The sequence below is a fragment of the Trichomycterus rosablanca genome, chromosome 23, assembly GCF_030014385.1.
Source record: "Trichomycterus rosablanca isolate fTriRos1 chromosome 23, fTriRos1.hap1, whole genome shotgun sequence".
In the NCBI taxonomy this organism is placed as follows: Eukaryota; Metazoa; Chordata; class Actinopteri; order Siluriformes; family Trichomycteridae; genus Trichomycterus; species Trichomycterus rosablanca.
In genome coordinates, this window is record NC_086010.1 from 2,478,858 (window position 1) to 2,497,500 (window position 18,643).

General features: G+C 41.7%; 1 protein-coding gene across 1 annotated transcript; it reads right to left on the reverse strand.

The window, feature by feature from the left end:
* Positions 1 to 7,737: 7,737 nt before the first annotated feature.
* hamp (hepcidin antimicrobial peptide) lies at positions 7,738 to 10,198 on the reverse strand. Its single transcript, XM_062985610.1, has 3 exons — positions 10,043 to 10,198; positions 9,124 to 9,225; positions 7,738 to 8,992 (listed from the first exon to the last, which is right to left on the reverse strand). The coding sequence occupies exons 1-3, from the start codon at positions 10,133 to 10,135 to the stop codon at positions 8,894 to 8,896; spliced, it is 294 nt and encodes a 97-aa protein (XP_062841680.1). The 5' UTR covers positions 10,136 to 10,198; the 3' UTR covers positions 7,738 to 8,893.
* Positions 10,199 to 18,643: the final 8,445 nt, after the last annotated feature.

The following is an 18,643-nucleotide window of genomic DNA, read 5'->3' on the forward strand; positions in this document are numbered from 1 at the left end:
GCTGGAGTAAAGATGCACCCTGATTAAACACTCTTGTGACAGGCAGAGGGCGCCAGAGTGCACAATGAGATTAAGCAAATTCAAACTGGGTGCAAAAAGGTGAAAGAGGGGGTTTGTGGTTTCTTTTCATATTTACATAATATATGTTTATATATACAGGATTAATTAGAACAAATTAAAAGCCAATAAGCAGTCAAGGATTCGTTTCTCAGAGAGGTTAGGAGTTTTATTTTAGCATCGACCTTGAAACTAAAAAAAAAACAAGGCTATTTGTTTTCACCTGCCTCCGAACACCTCTGCACAACACTAATCCCGCTATTGATCATGCAAATGGTGCCCGAGGGTGGCGCTGAGTCATCACAGATGCTCGACGGCGGCGGCTAGATCACCTCACGGCAATTTCTTCACGCCGCGGTGCTTTAGCGCTGACGGAGCCCGGCGAAGTGTGCCGCGTCGTTATCATCACCGCACCAGCGCTGGAGCCGCGCAGACAGATGCAGCCTCGTTAGTCTCGGAGGAATCCGGCGGGAATTGCGTAAGAGGAAACGGGGAGGGAGATCAACAGCGAGGAATGAATGCCAAACACAGCACAAAGGTGCAATTAGATCACTTCCCTACCCAACATGCCGAGCACACCAAGCACGCGTAGGTACTGAGTTACCGCCTTCAGATCAATCCACTCAGCTTTGGGATGAACCGGAACACCGATGTCAGTGCTCGGCCACACAAATCAGCTCTTTTGACTGAACTGGCACAAATTTCCACACATGTGAGAAGCCTCCTCAGAAGAGCGAACACAGAGGTCACTCGCTCTCTTGACGTCCGACAAGCTCAATGTCAGGTGTCCAAATACTTTTGGCCATATAGTGTATAGTCACATGTTTAATATCAAACACAGTCATGGACAATTCTGTATCTACAGTTCACCTCACTTGTACGTCTTTGTGCTGTGGGAGGAAACCCACACAGACACGGGGAGAACATGCAAACTCCACACAGAAAGGACCCGGACCGCCCCGCCCCGTCTGGGGATCGAACCCAGGACCTTCTTGCTGTGAGGCGACAGTGCTACCCACAGAGCCACCGTGCCGCCCCGTATACTGTATTAAAGCAAGGAACGGCGTAACCTGAATACACACCATGAGACTCGCATCTGTGTCTCATGTCTGTAATAGTGAGAGCAGCCTGTTTGTTTACATTCCTCTTCATCAGTAAATGTGGAATTTATCTGCACCAGATTAGCCTAGACCAGGGGTGTCCAAACCATGACCTGTTACTATTTTTGAAACGGTTTGCGGGGGATTCTACAAATTAAAGTTGTGCCAATATTAATCAGGTTTTTTAAAATCAGCTTGAACTGTTTAAACTCTGGGTGGCGCTCTCAGACAAAACAAATCTAAAACTCTCTCTGTCTTCTTCCCCCGACTCAAAACATTAACGTCACACCTACATTAACGTTCCCCAGTTTTAGGATAAACACGGCGGATCCAAAGAAACGAGAACTAGACGACAGAGCAATTGGGCGCGCTAAAAGGGAGAAAATGCATAAACAAACAAAAATATAAATATAAACTGGTTTGCACGACACTGTGGATGATAGATCATCAGTCACTCAGATAAACAGGAAGTCTAATTGTTAGTAATCAGGGAGCTCGATTATATTTTTATTTCTTTTATTACTAAAGACCCTGTGGCCCCGTGTTTGCGTATTCTTTACTCTATTTGCCCCCCAACAAGAAAAGTTTGGACACCCCTGATCTAGAGGCTTTGGCACTATCATATTGATTCCATTATTAAATTATTAGTAATTGTTTGTTTTCTAATGACCTTGACACATCAGACAGATTATTTTTGGAAAATAATAAATAAATTAAAAATGTAATAAATAAAAAAGAACGTACATGATACAAACATCTCCCGGTGAGGACTGGAGGACCGGAGCAGGAGCAGAATCTCTCCGAGATCTAACTTTAAGGAATCACGGACGGTGAGTAGGTGGTGAGCGCTGTAAATAAAACATCAAACGTCCCGTTACATCACCGAGATCCCGACTCCAAGGTCCCATCGTCCTGCAAGCAGAGAAAGTTTGTGAACCTCATGGACTCGCCCATGTCTTTACATGAATTATTCACAGAATTTGGTCTGAATGTGTTTAAATCATCATGTGAGAACATAAAAACCAACAGGTTTATTTCGGTCAGGGTCTGGTGGCTCTGTCACCTTCAGAAAACTGCGAGATGTACAGGTAGGCTTTCAGGATAAGGTGCCGTTGTGTGGCAACATGTAGGAGCAATTTAGAGAAGTCAATCCACCTACTGCATGTTATGGAAGTTGCGAGGAAACCAGAGTACCTTGAGAACACCTACACAGACAGAGAAAGAACATGCAAAACATTTCAGGGTGCACTAATGTTGCTGGGTAGCTCTGAGTCTACCAGTTGCACCACGATTAACTTATAAAGGACACTGGTTGCCTAGTGGGTAGAGCTTTAAGGTATCAATCGGAAGGTTATGGGTTTGAATCCATGCTTTGCCATGCAGCCACTGTACGGTCCTTGAGCAAGACTCTTAAACCTCTCGGCTTCAGGGGCGTCGTATGATCTCTGACCCCGGCTACCAAACAAGGGTCCTAACTAGGGTCCCTACACAGCGCCCCCTATTTTTCTAAGACTAGTGGCCAGTTTTGTGCCTGCTAGGGGAGCCCAGCCTGCTGGTAGCAGACTCGAGATTTGAACCTCGACAGCGGAACATCCCACTGCACCTCCTATGCACTCAGGATCGTGTATTTCTCCCTCTACGGTGCATAATATCATTAAATGACTCCAGGCGCTGCATACAAATACTGAATCCTAATTCCGACTGTGAAGCATGGTGGAGGTTGAAGATTTGTGTTTCAAAATGAGTAATTTTCATCCAGATCCTAATAATGTTACAGTGTTGTGGCATGGACCTTAAAAACCCCAGAAAAATCCCTAATGGCAGGAAATTAGGAGCCCAAATCGAATAAAAATCGTATGCTAGCGCTGTAAGCAGGTTATTCCTGGATTTTAATGTGGAAACTGCTGCTGTGCCATTGAGAATGTTCTCCTAACTTGATGATTTATTTTAGTTGGGCGCGATATGCATCCCGGGGTGAGGGGGTCAGCGCTATCCTTAATGCCCCGTGCGTTCCTGACAGACAGGTCACGCCTCGGGTCCACTGTGTTGACGAGATAAAGCCGCGCTCCGTAAGATTTTGGACTCCTCCGAGGAAAAATAAGGTCCCCCGACTCATCCGGAGCAGAACATGATGCATGTATCTCCGCCGTGTGCAATAAGGGCGATGCGAACGTGCCATCCTCCTGTGGGTGATGTTGGAAATACCAGGCGCCATGATTTATGTGCGTACGCCAGGCGCTGCGTGCGAAATTATGCATGAGGAGGAGACGTGCTGTATATGTGAAAACGGGTGCGATATTGTGGTTTCATCCAGTCCACAATGCTGCATGTGAAATCTGTAGGTGTACAGAAGTGTAACTGGGAAGATCACACTGGTACAGCTGGTGATTCAGGCAAAAGTTTACATACACTTGGAAGGGACAAGTATTCCACTGCTGTCCTGGCATTTTAAATTGCATTATATAGTGTCATGTGATCCGAAAGTGTCCATAAAAATCTAATAAAACATAAAAGCTCTACAGCAAAACCAGTAGGTTTAAACAGGATTTTAAAAATCCCAACAACACTGCTATATATAGAGCCTACTTATACATATATACACACACAGACACACACACACACACACACACACACACACACACACACACACACATATGTATAGAGAGAGAGAGAGAACCTATATATACACACATATACACTGATCAGCCATAACATTAAAACCACCTCCTTGTTTCTACACTCACTGTCCATTTTATCAGCTCCACTTACCATATAGAAGCACTTTGTAGTTCTACAATTACTGACTGTAGTCCATCTGTTTCTCTGCATGTTTTGTTACCCCCCTTTCACCCTGTTCTTCAATGGTTAGGACCCCCACAGGGCCACCACAGAGCAGGTATTATTTAGGTGGTGGATGATTCTCAGCACTGCAGTGACACTGACATGGTGGTGGTGTGTTAGTGTGTGTTGTGCTGGTATGAGTGGATCAGACACAGCAGCGCTGCTGGAGTTTTTAAACACCTCACTGTCACTGCTGGACTGAAAATAGTCCACCAACCAAAAATATCCAGCCAACAGCACCCCATGGGAAGCGTCCTGTGACCACTGATGAAGGTCTAGAAGATGACCGACTCAAACAGCAGCAATAGATGAGCGATCGTCTCTGACTTTACATCTACAAGGTGGAACAACCTGGTTGTAGCCTAGTGGTTGTAGTACTACTGGACTAGTAATCGAAAGATCGCTGGTTCAAGCCCCACCACTGCCAGGTTGCCACTGTTGGGCCCTCGAGCAAGGCCCTTAGCCCTCAATTGCTTAGACAGTATACTGTCACAGAACTGTAAGTCGCTTTAGATAAAAGCGTCTGCTAAATGCCGAAAATGTAAACAAGCTGGTCGGGTGTCCGAATACTTTTGGATGTTGTGTATGTGTTCCTATTTTTCAGTCACAGAACGTGAAAATCCCCAAACCAGCATAAAATAAAAAATAAAGAGCTTTTCAAGTGTAGGTCAGCAAAAAGTAGATAAAAAGAGAAAAGATAAGAAAAATACATTTCTGTCAGATCCCGACTCAGTTAGTCGCTGAATTAAACTCTGAAAAAGAAACTTCCACTCGCCGAAACGCGGATCAGACTTAGCATACAAATGAAATTGATGGACGCGGACCGAACGCGGCCGCTTTTTGATCACAGCGTCTGAATACGGTCAGGCTGCGTGAGTCGAAACCCTCCGACGCGCCGGCGCTCCGGTTCGGTGCAGCATGTGTACAGGCCCGAGCTGCTGGATGCGAGCGAGAGGAACTTCAAATGGAGTTGGGAATATTAAACGCGATAAAAAGCAGCGGGAGGCCGGGAGCCCAGCGGCCTCTGGGTGCATTTCTGAGGAACGGCGGGATGAGCCGCGCCGCCAAGCGTTACGAATCATCGCCCGATGTGTCTTGCTTTTTAAAAGGGACCGGAGGAATGAGACGGAGCCACGGTGACGGGAAAATAAAACCAGAGCGTTAATAATAAAGAGGTCTAATTATGGATTAAAACGATGCTAGCTCTGCGGTTACGGTTCTTAAATGTTCGCTGGACGCTTCAGATTTAGACTATATGGCCAACAGTATTGGGACACACCTTCTTATTGCTGATTTAATAATAATATTAATAATCTAATATTAATACTAATAAATTAATAATCTAATCAGATACGGCCGTCTGTAGGAATCCACTGCTGGCTTGTGATAAAGAAGCAACCAACAACTGCCCACCTTTCAGAGATGCTAGTCTAGGATAAAATAATGCACCTTCTTCATATTTTTAGAAGACAGGGGGAACCGGTGTACCAGGTGTACCCAGAGAGAACACACACAAGTTCTCACATGCCGTGACAGGAAGCACGGATTGAACCCAGGTCCCTAGAGCCCATGCTTCAGTGCAACACCTCCAGCTGCGCCCCCTGTGCACAGCTCTACACAGTAGTAGTAGTACATACAGATACAGTACAGATAAATAGGGCTAGTTCGACTGCACCTGACTAGAATTCACATGTTTCAGCCAGAAAAATTGCTAACAGGTGGTACTTCTATGCTTCCAACTTTGCAGCAACAGTTTAGGGAAGGTCCTTTCCTGTTCCAGCATGACTGTGTCAGCCAAGAGACCCTAAAGACCTGAAACATAAACGATGCTAGCTCTGCGGTTACGGTTCTTAAATGTTCACTGGATGCTTCAGATTTAGACTATATGGCCAAAAGTATTGGGATGCGCCTTTTAATTACTGATTTAATAATAGTATTACATTTACATTTTCAGCATTTAGCAGAGGCGGACTACAGTCAGTAATTGTAGAACTACAAAGTGCTTCTATGTAGTAAGTGGAGCTGATAAAATGGACAGTGAGTGTAGAAACAAGGAGGTGGTTTTAATGATCAACAGCTGCTCTTCTGAGAAGGCTTCTCACAAGACTTTGAGGTATGTCTGTGGGAACTTGTGCCTGTAATTTGTACAGCTGGTGGTGTAAAGTAAAGGATTTTTTTCGAGCTGCTGTATATTTTTACTTCGGCGCTTCGATGCATCTGATTCAATCAAATAAATAAATGCAAACGCATGAATGTAAAACAATCGAGCGTCTGCCAGCATCTACGAGCACGTGATCAAAATCAGAACACGATCAATCCTTCAGCTAATTCGTACTAATGACTCCAGTTAGTGCAGGTTTCTCCACCGCTCCCGCCGTCCTGCGGAATTTTGGAAGAATCGGCGCGCGCCAGGCGGCTTTTCAGCTTTACCTCGGCGCTTATTTAAATGCAAATTATAAACGCCGACAGATGAAGAGGCTGCGAGTGTAAGAAAACAGTCGAGTGCTCTCACGGAAAGCCATTAAAACCTGAGACTCATATGCATATTCCAGCCTCGCAGTGGTCCTCGCTCTCGAGGTGTGATATCGGCTCCTGCGCTGCATCCAAAACAGCAAACGCCACGTCCGGACTCCTGACCGGCGTGATGATGTGATCCGTCTCCGCCTCCAGGGCTGGTCAGATTAAAAAGCATCAAAAGCGCTGCTGATGAGACGTGCGGTCAGTTCACGTACATCATACTGCTCATCCTGCATTACAAATACAGAGCAGCGTTATATTTATGACAATACTGACCAATGTGTGATCCTTTTTTTTTTTTAGTTTTGACAGCCACTCTTTGGCTGTACTTTGAGGTATGTCTGTGGGAATTTGTGCCCATTTAGTCAAAAGAGCATTTCTAGGGTGGAGGTCAGGGATCTGAAATTAAGCTTTTCTTCATGTCTTTATAGAGATTATCATGCTGGAACAGGAAAGGTCCTTCCTTAAAATCACTCACTAACTTACTTTCTTAACCGCTTATTCAATCAGGGTCACAGGGGGGGTGCTGGAGCCTATCCCAGCCTTTCAATGGGCACAAGGCACACAGTAACACACTGAACGGGGCGCCAGTCCATCGCAGGGCAGACACACACACACACACACACACACACATTCACCTATAGGGTAATTCAGTGTCTCCAATTAACCTGACTGCACGTCTTTGTACTGTGGGAGGAAACCGGAGCTCCCGGAGGAAACCCACGCAGACACAGGGAGAACATGCAAACTTTGCACAGAAAGGACCCGGACTGCCCCACCTGGGGATCGAACCCAGGACCATATCGCCAGATGAATCTGACCAACCACGACCCTGACCAGGATGGATCGGTGATAAAAGGATAAAAGAATGCACCTCCTTTATATTTTTGAAACACAGGGGGAACCAGTGTACCCAGAGAGAACATACAAAACATCTTCACACGCTGTGACAGGAAGCACGATTTGAACCCAGGTCCCTAGAGCCCATGCTTCAGTGCAACACCTCCAGCTGTGCACAGCTCTATAAGAGTAATAGTAGTACATCAGATAAATAGGGCTAGTTCGACTGTTCCAGCATGACCATGCTCTAATTAAGCTAATCACAGATAGCAGTGTGATACTCTCTGTTCACCCCGTTCCTGGCAGGTGAAAAGAAGCGGCGCGTGGCTGCATGTGTGCTGGGGGTGTGTGTGTGCGTGACAGAACAAACACACAACAATAGTTTCAAACTTGTAAGAAACGTGTTTATTTACAAACAAATGATTTAAAATCCGTACAAAATACTACAAAGCAACTGTACATAAAAATATAGCATATATATATAACGCCGCTAACTACAACAATCATGTAGCAAAGCTAAACTTTATTTATTTACATTTATCAACAAAAGCTGGTTTATCATGAACAGTAATCAGCCAATCAGTGTTAACCTCTCATAGCATATAGTTTTAAATACAGATTATGCTAATTTAGCAGCATTCGCTAACACAGACAGCTTGTAAAAGCAGAGCTGAGTCTAACTTTCGAGTAGCAGCTTCATGATGTTCATTAGCTAGCTAAGTTAGCTTAGTAGCTAGATGGTAGATCAGGTAAACAACTGTGGTGACGTCAAATGATCAAATGGGAAATGTGTTTGATGCTAAAGCTAACAGCTAGTGGTATCTATTTTCACAAAGCCTTTTCGATCCTGAGATTCCCGCAGACATTATGTGGAGGTGTAAAGCTAATCCTGTAGCTACTCTAGCAAGCTAACTTCTTAGGGGTTTTCAAAGGTGTAAAGCTAATCCTGTAGCTACTCTAGCAAGCTAACTTCTTAGGGGTTTTCAAAGCTGTAAAGCTAATTCTGTAGCTACCCTGTCAAGCTAACTCTTCAGAGCTTTTTAGAGATGTAAAGCTAATTGTTTAGCTACTCTAGCAAGCTAACTTCTCAGAGGTTTTCAAAGGTGTAACGTTAATTCTGTAGCTACTTTATCAAGCTAACTTCTCAGAAGTTTTCAGAGGTGTAAAGCTAATTCTGTAGCTAATCCATCAAGCTAACCTTTTAGAAGTGTTCAGAGGTGTAAAGCTAATTCTGTAGCTACCCTATCAAGCTAATTTTCACAGGTTTTCAGAGGTGTAAAGCTAATTGTGTAGCTACTATATCAAGCTAACTTCTCAGAGCTTCTCAGAGGTTCAAAACAAGGTATTTGCTAAGCTAATTTGGGTCACTAGAACCTAGATTTAGCTTTTTTACAGGAACAGTTCTTCCTGTCGTTTGTTAACAGGTCGTTCGTGGGTTCCGTTCATCAGATCAGATGATCGTGAGTCCAGGAGAATAAATAAATTAAAGTCCATCAGTGAGCCTCCCATCAGTGTGGGAATGTTGAAGGTCCTCGGGATTAGAACCTGCAGCAGAAGCCGCATCCTTTATTCTTGCAGCAGTTGCAGCAGTACCTGCAGAGCGAGAGGTGACTCTGTCTCTTCGTCCTGAACAGAACCTAAAAGAAAAGAGCAGAACCTTCAGTAACTCGTCACTTCAGTCTGATTTCTGTCCCGCTTTAGTGAACAGAGACGATAAAACTAATAAAGTCCTTTTAGAGGATGAGTGAGAGAACAGGACGGTACAGACCTCAGGATTCGTCTCCACCGCTGATGTTTCAGTCCAGAACTGTTCATGTTCCTGAGGAGCTTCAGTCTCCACCGGTTCATCAAGATCAACCTGAAGATCAACCTGAAGATCGCAAGCAACAAGTAACATTATTTATTTATTTATTAACTATTACAAAAATTTACACACAAATTAAATTTAAAAACTATATTGTAAGTATTTTAAATAAAATAATATTTAAGTTTAAAAATTAAATAATAAAATGAATAAAAAAATGAAAAAAAAAAATACATTTACACTTTTACATTTTAAATTTTAAAATTAAAATAAATTAATTAGTTAAACTAAAAAATACATTAAATTATTTTAAATAAAGTTAGATTTAAATTAAATTTAAAAAAATAATAAAATAAATAAAAAATATAAAAATTAAAAGAATAAAGAAAAAAAATAAAGAAAATTTTTTTTTTTACATTTTTACATTTTTAATTTCAAAATTAAAATAAATTAATTCATTAAACAAAATAAAAAAACTACATTTAATTATTATTTCAAATAAATTTAGATTAAAATGTAATAAAAAAATAAAATAAATTACAAAAAAAATAAAAATAAAATAAAGAAATGAAGAAAAAACTATGTTTCATTTTTCACATTTTACATTTTTGAATTTAAATAAATTAATTAGTTAACCAAACTAAAAAAAACTACATTTAATTATTATTTTAAATAAAGTTGGATTTAAATTACATTTAAAAAATGATAAAATAAATTAGAAAAAATATAAAGAATAAAGAAAAGAAATAACACAAATAATAATAATAAAGAAATCAAAATAAAATATCTTACAAAAAATGAGCTACACAGAAAAAAATCTGCTTTTATTATAAGTAATAAAGACTAAGATTTTTTTTTTAGTGATTGATAAATAAAATCTCACCCCAGACGCCGGGAATGGTACGGCCACGCTGTGTACCACGCACACGCAGCCCACGATGATGCTAACAGCACACAGCACGCTTAGCGCCTTCATCGTTTCTGTTCTGTTTCGTTTCAGAGGTTTGAGAAGTTTAAGTTCTTCTTCTGATCTCAGAGTTTCTTTTGCTACTGTAAACCTGGAGCACCGAGCTGCTGTTTATGCGTGTTCATTATTGCCCCGCCCACATTTCCACCCCCAGGCACGCCCAAATTGAGATTAGCCACGCCCCTTCCCGCAAAGTGCTACTGGAGTTTCCAGATGTGGAAACTCCAGACAGGATAATTCGGTTAAAAACACCAAAACTGCTACTGAATAAAAGGTTCTGTTATTTAATAATTCTGTAAAACACGAGACGCTGTTTATAATTCTTTACTTCTTTTATTTAAATCACAATAATTAAAGATTTAAAATCTAATAAAACAGGTTTATTGAAGAGGGAAAAGTTTGCATCCATCATGTTTTAGCTAAATCCTGCAATGAAACAACAATCCTAAACACCAGACTAACAGATTTTAATTTCCTATAAATGTGTCCGGAACTTTTCATCTGATCACCAAAAGATCTTGGAAAGTATCTGTGGGAATTTGTGCTCATTCAGTCAAAACAACATTATTAAGGTCCAGCTCAAATGGATGTGAAGTTGAATGGATCTGTTGTGGTGGCGGCTCAGTGATTAAGATACCGGATGAGAAATCAGAAGGTTGCCAGTTATCGCCCCCCTCAATAGCTCAAAGCCCTGGCTCACAATCAATGTTCCAATTCGTCCCAAAAGAGTTAGTTGGGTTGAAGTCAGAGCTCTTTGCAGACCACTGGAGTTCCTCACTTTGTGCACAAGGTCATGAGTGTTGGGGTCAGGGCTCTGTACGCTATACGTATATCTACACATATAATTTCCTTCGGGATTAATAAAGTATCTATCTATCTACACATGCTGTGTGTGGTACACTTGTGTATGATATAAACTTTAGGTGAGTTGACGTTCTCAATAATTCTTTCTTTATTTCCTACTTGTTTTCTTTTTCTTTCTTATTATTTTTTCTTCTTCCTTTCTTTCTTTTTTTTCTTTCTTTCTTTCTTTCTTTCTTTCTTTCTTTCTTTCTTTCTTTCTTTCTTTCTTTCTTTCTTATTGTTTAATAATATTTTCTTTCTTTCCTTCTTTCTCTCTCTCTCAACAATTCTTTTTTTATTTCCTGCTTGTTTTTTTTCTTTCATTCTTTCTTGTTATTTTTTCTTCTTTATTCTCTTCTTTACTTCTCTTTCTTTTTCTTTCTTTCTTTCTTTCTTTCTTTCTTTCTTTCTTTCTTTCTTTCTTTATTTTTCTTTCTTTCTTTATTTTTTCTTTCTTCCTTAATAATTCTTTCTTCCCTTCTTCCTTTTTTATTCCATTCTTTTTTTCTCTCATTTTCTTTCTTTCTTTCTTTGTCTCTTTTTAGTTTGTTTTAGCACATTTTAATAATTCACTAGTCTGTTATAAGTACATCTGTATTGTTTATATTAGCAGTCTATTAGCCATCTATTATCACCACCGTTGAGATTCGGGTTTGAATCACAGTCTGCCATTGGCTATGTCTGAGGATGGTGCAGGTTGGCAGCCTGACCGGTTAATTCCTGCCTTGCGCCCGGTGTTTCCCGGTAAAACCAGACCCACCGCAAATGAAAAAGAAATAAAGAAAATGTTTTAAATAATTGAGTGAAATTACAGTGATTTTAAACAGTCTGAACTAATAATCGCTGATTCATGTGAACAGATCCGGATGTGATTGCTGAGTCATATTTAAAAACGACTGCGTTACATTTCTACAGTGATCAGAATGTCTGTGTGCGCCAGACTGTCTCATTCAGCGATAACCTTTCACCCTGTCATATTGACTCAAGAGCGGCCGACAAGTCGTGGTCAATAAACGCCGCGCTGAATCACTTCTGCTGGATTTCTACACACTGGTCACACGTTTAGTTCTGAAACAGACGATCAGCGACTCGGTGCTTTATAAGTATTTATTCTCACTGTTATTTTAGCATGTACGTTTTCTCGTACTAATGACGCGACGATCCGTGTGAAACTAACAGAAAACAAAACGGCAGCATTTAAAGAGGGGCGATCATGTAAACAAACCAGCAGCGTATAGCGGTACATGAGAAAGCACATGTAGAGCTGAGTGAGGTGTTTTCTGTACAGTACGTTTAGTTTTGAAGTATTGTGATGACGGGACGAGGTGATGAACTGTATTCATTCAGTCCTGGGTTTAAGTTACAATCCAGGACGAAACCTCTTTATAACTTCAATTCTGATTTATTTTACATTCTCAGCATTTAGCGGACGTTTTTATCTAAAGCATCTTATGGTACTGTGAAAGTTTACTGTCCAAGCCATTAAGTGTTAAGAAACTTTAGTGGCACAACAAGTTAGGACATTTATGTTGCCAAAGATTAGTTACAGTTTTAAGAAATAGAATTAAAAGAAGAAGGAAAAAAACAATAAAAACAGTGTTGGGGTCAGGGCTCTGTACACTATACATATCTTTACACATGCTCTGTGTGGTATGCTTGTGTATGATATAAACTCTGAGTGAGTTGTTGTCTTTATCTCATGATATTTAAATAGTGAAGTTACAAAATACAAAAAGTTTTTTGAAAGATTTTTACAGAAAGATTTTTTCTTCTTTCTCAATAATTCTTTCTTTCTTCATTTTGTTCTCTTTTGTTCTCTTTCTTTCTCAATAAATCTTTTTTCTTTCTTTCTTTCTTTCTTTCTTTCTTTTGTTTTCTTTCTTTCTGTCTGTCTTTCTTTCTCTCTCAGTAATTCTTTCTTTCTGTCTTTTGTTCTTTTCTTTTCTTTTCTTTCCGTCTTTCTTTCTTTCTTTCTTTCTTTCTTTCTTTCTTTCTTTCTTTCTTTCTTTCTTTCTCTCTCTCAATAATTCTTTCTTTCTTTTGTTCTCTTTCTTATTTCTTTCAGTTTTTCTGTCTGTCTTTCTTTCTTTCTGTCTTTCTTTCTTTCTGTTTTTCTGTCTTTCTTTCTGTCTGTCTGTCATTTGTGTTGCCAAAGCTTAATTACAGTTTTAGGTAAAAGAGTAAAAAGAAGAAGAAGAAGTAAAAAACAATAAATCATTGTACAATATATACAAAATAGTTACAAATATATAAACAAAACAATAGAAATCATTGAAAAAATTAAAATTAAAATTAAAATATTGACAACAGTAAAAAACACTAACAGTGACAGTAATATTTAGTCGTTGTTAGTAATCAGAATTTCCTTAATGTGTGTAAACAGTTGAAGGGCAGGTGTAGCCTAGTGGTTAAGGTACTGGACTAGTAATCAAAAGGTTGCTGGTTCAAGCCACACCACTGCCAGCTTGTCACTGTTGGGCCCCTGAGCAAGGCTCCTAAAAGTATCCAAAGACATCCAGACATCCTTCAAAGTCTTGTAAGAAGCCTCCTCAGATGAACAGCCTGTTGTTCTAGAGGTCAGTCTATTTTAATACTGTATGTTTTTGATACAGGGTGTATCAAATTTTTGTATCAGATTTTATTTTACAGGGTTTTCTGTAACATTTTTTTATTATCAGGTTTAAACATGATGCACAACATTTGAAGGGTTAATTAGATGTAAAAAATCATCTTTCTGGCTGTTGGATGAACTGCGTATCCGTCTGTGTGTTTGATGTGTTTTGCACGCCAGCGCTATCACTGAGAATCATCTACACAAACATAAGTGGCACCAGCGAGGCGCGCACTATCACCCTGACAGGCGCCACTCTGCCCCACTCGTTGAGCCTGTGCCGGTCCGGGTCAATGACCCCTCTCACGTTCTTTCATTCACTCACAGATTCAGTATTTCTGTCTCTGTTTTGCTCCAGTCAAGGTCCGATCCAGAGTGACCGGCCACCAAACAGCTCTGATGCAACAGAAGTCAAAACACGATGTGTGATGTTACGGGACGGGGGTCAGATTCAGTCGTAGTGACCACAGGTCCTTTCACAAATCCAGATTACTCAACTTCTGCCCATCAAATCTGACGCTGCCGAGCACCGGTTCCTCAGTTTGTACCTCTGAGGGACTTTTATTGTTTACATTGACCTGTAAGCGACTTCCAGGCAGTCTAGGTATCCGGAGCATTTCTGCAACTGTTATTTTCTATGACTGGATTATTTTGTTGTGGACTTTCTGCGTGAACCATGCACACACATTGAGCACTTTATTAGGAACACTTTAATATGTGTCTTAGTGTCTATACCTTAGTATTTTAAGTTTTTTAAAATACAGCGGTACCTTGAAACTCAACGTCAGTCGGTTCTGGGAGTGGCATCGAGTTTTAAAGAAGTTGAGTTTCAAGGTATTTTTTCTCATAAGGATGTTTGGGAAACCTGTTAATGTGTCCATGGTCCCGTTGAACTGCATATTACTGACTGTTGTCCATCTGTTTCTCTGCATGCTTTGTTAGCCTCATTTCACCCTGTTCTTCAATGGTCAGGACCACCACAGAGCAGGTATTATTTAGGTGGTGGATCATTCTCAGCACTGCAGTGACACTGACATGGTGGTGGTGTGTTAGTGTGTGTTGTGCTGATGGAGTTTTTAAACACCTCACTGTCACTGCTGGACTGAGAATCGTCCACCAACCAAAAACATCCAGCCAACAGCGCCCCCTGGGCAGCGTCCTGTGACCACTGACAAAGGTCTAGAAGATGACCGACTCAAACAGCAGCAATAGATGAGCGATCGTCTCTGACTTTACATCTACAAGGTGGACCAACTGGGTAGGAGTGTCTAATAGAGTGGACAGTGAGTGGACACGGTATTTAAAAACTCCAGCAGCGCTGCTGTGTCTGATCCACTCATACCAGCACATCACACACTAACACACCACCACCATGTCAGTGTCACTGCAGTGCTGAGAATGATCCACCACCTAAATAATACCTGCTCTGTGGTGGTCCTGTGGGGGTCCTGACCATTGAAGAACAGCATGAAAGGGGGCTAACAAAGCATGCAGAGAAACAGATCGACTACAGTCAGTAATTGTAGAACTACAAAGTGCTTCTATATGGTAAGTGGAGCTGATAAAATGAACAGTGAGTGTAGAAACAAGGAGGTGGTTTTAATGTTATGGCTGATTGGTGTATGTTGTCACCTGGAACCACCGATCATGCTGTAACCTTTAAATCACTTTGTCACCTTCAAAAGTTTGGAACAAAGACAAATCATTATCTGATTTATTCCCATCTCCTCCCTGGTCCCAGCACCTCGCCCTGAATCCCGTCTCTTCAAAACGATGGTTCTCGTCTGTCTAGGATCAATCAGCTGTACAGAAAGCTGTACTTTCATCTGAGGGTTTATCTTGAGCTACGAAAAAGCTCCCGCCGACCCCGTCCAGCCCCGTCCGGCCAGTTGAAGCACCTACACTACACGACCCATCTGCTCGGGGCGTCCCTGATCCTGTTCCTCAGTCAAGAGCTTCCTCACCTACACTGGCGTACGGTGACTGCATACCCTAACACTCCCTGGAGCGCATCACTTCCTGTTCCAAACTCGGTTCGGTAAAGAGTAAAACATTGGCATAGAAATGAGGAAAGGAAGCAGAGCTGTGCGGTGATTACCGAAACCGAGATGAGTGGAGTCAAGAAATAAATGTGTGTTCCACTGGCATGAATAAATGAAGGGAAAAGATGCCTGAGTGTTTTTTATCCACACACAAAACCAGAAGCCAGAAGCAGCAGCCAGGAAGGGAGAATTTAAAAAGCTTGATCTAAATACGGCAGAAAACGGGAAGTCAGTCGGTTTGGCAACAGTTTTGGGTATTGTGCAAAAGTGGCTCTGAGGTCGAATCTCAGCTCTGCTACAGTCGTCTTGACTCGAAAGTCTGCTGGGTGGGAAAGACGAGACTAGAAAGTGGGCGGGGTGTTCAACGCTGTGTAATCAAATTTTTAAATGTATGTGCTTCAGCCACAACAATCACTAATAAGTGGAATAAATCAGCTTAGAGAAGGGATCGGTGGACCGTGCATGCATCAGAGTCCGGCAAATATACCCTCCTCGAATACCCTTGATCAGGGTCCCCCCCAGAGGAAGAATAAATAGCTCCGCTAAAATTGGGAGAAAAAGGGAGAAAATACATGAATAAATAAATGTTAGCAAGGCCACAAATGAGTCCAGAGGCAAAAATGACCAATTACTGGAATTCTTGATCAGATTTAAAATCATTTATATTTACATAATGGAGTCATCATCATCTCCGCTCCGAGACTTTGACTTAATCATTTCACTAAGCGGGATGGACGATTAATTCCTCTTTAGTGAATACGATCGACTGCAGTGAGCGACGTCTCTGAGCCAAGGTCAGAAATAAAGCCACATTGCCTCCTAATTTGCCGTAACGGTCAAAACCATAAAAAAAACAAAACAGTTCTGCCGTGAAGTAAAAGCTCCTGGCTTGATGGGTTATACTGTACACAAGAAAGCTCTAGACAGTCATGGACTTTTTAACTTATTCTTATTTATTAAGAATTCCAAAAACAAACTCCATCACTTTTCTACATTGTCATCTTCTGCTGCATTTTTCCAGCATCATACCAACTTTTAATGCCATCAGCAAAAACTGTTTTTGGTTAAGCTTGTAGCCACTGATGCGCCGCTGCTTTCACATGATCATCACGTGAAAATCTTCCTCCCCTTAAAGGTGGAAATCAGATTATATAACCAAAACATGTTGAAGACCCCTGGTACACTGTGTAAAGCTTGTCTGACTGTGGAAGGTGTCACTGCAGCTCCAGGAGCTTCTGATTCATAGCAACACGTTTTTGGTGGGTTGTGGATCTGAACATCTAGACGAACTTCCTTTTAGCAGCTTTGTCACCGAGCCTTGTTCCTTTTTACTGGGTGTCAAGTGTGAAGCCTGGACGCTGAAGAAAGAGGAAGAGAGATGCTCAGGGTTTCCAGAACAAGTGCATAAAAGTGCAGTAATGTAGGAAGATGACGACCACTGAGAGAATGGATGAAATGGCCATTAGACAGGCAGACAAGTAGATAGATAGATAGATAGATAGATAGATAGATAGATAGATAGATAGATAGATAGATAGATAGATAGATAGATAGACAGACAGACAGATAGACGGACGAATGGATAAAAAGTCAGACAGGTAGATAAGATAGATGGACGGATGGACAGACAGACATGTAGATAGACAGACAGATAGACCGATGGACGAACAGACAGCTAGACAGACAACCAGACAGACATGTAGATAGATAGATTGATAGACAGACAGACAGACAGACAGAGAGACAGACAGACAGACAAATCCGAAAAAGGGGATATGTCCAGGAAGAAGAGGACGTATGGTCACCCTAGTTCAGTGGACTTGTGGAGGGACTCAGAAGACGAGGATGACCGAGCATAGGACAGGTACGAGTCCTACTTGTTCCAAAAACAGACAGTACAGAGAAAATCATTTTGGTCACACTTTAGATCTGTGGGATGGAGAACATGTTGAGTGGATTTTGGTGTAATGCGTTTAGGAGACTGTACGGGGACAGGAAGGCCGTGTAATTGCAGTAACCTTCGCCGGTAAACTCTTGTGCAAGTCGTGGCGAGGGGAACACGGGTTCAGAGATCAGTCAACAGTACAGGGACACACCGACGCCCGCCTGACTGACTCTGCGTGTGTGTGTGTGTGTGTGTGTGTGTGTGCGTGTGTGTGTTTGACTGGCGGCCGATGCTAAAATACAGAAGACAGGTAGACAGCTGCATCAAACGAGCCAAATGAAGACTGAGCCGCGACACAGACGATTTCTGACACGTCGAACTCGCGCCGCACTCGTCTGTTCTGACTGCTAACAACAGATCAGAGCGGGCGGCGTTCAGCGCCCCGTCCGCCTCCTCTCCCTCGCCTCGTCTAGTTCCGTTCGCTTGATTGAAATCGGGCTCCTTCTCCAGCCGCGCGTAAAGGTCGTTTACAGGCCGAGCCGCCGCCCGTCAGTTTCCTCTGGAGAAATGAAACAACGACAGTAAATATTTTTGCTAATGTAAAGACGGAAGATTTTAATAAGAAGGTGATGAAAACGTCCCTGTGGTAATTCTGCCGTCTTCAGTGTTAGATCAATAACGCTCGCAGACTCAGTGCAAGTCTTACACTTTATTGGATAGAAAACACTATATGGCGAAAAGTATTCAGACGTCTGACTGTTAGATTGCTTCCTAAAGCATAAGCATTAAAATTAAGCCCCTTCCTCCTTTGCAGCTATAACAGGCCTCACTCTTTCATGTTAGATTTCCATTAGTGTCTGTGTAAATTACATTGTTTAATCTGATTTGTGCAGCTTGTGTGAGATTGGGCCATTATGTGCAAAATTCACTGCTCCCGTATTTAATATTCTGGTTTGCCGGATGCCCTTCCTGAGCCGACCCTCCTACTTCTGTCCGGGCTTGGGACCGGCACCGAGAGCGCACCGACCAATGGCTAGAATGTTTCAGTCATCCAGCCTTGGATATTCACCAGTCATGTCTGTGCAGACACTAAACCGGCTGATAGCACCACTGAGATTAGAACCCTGAATCATCAG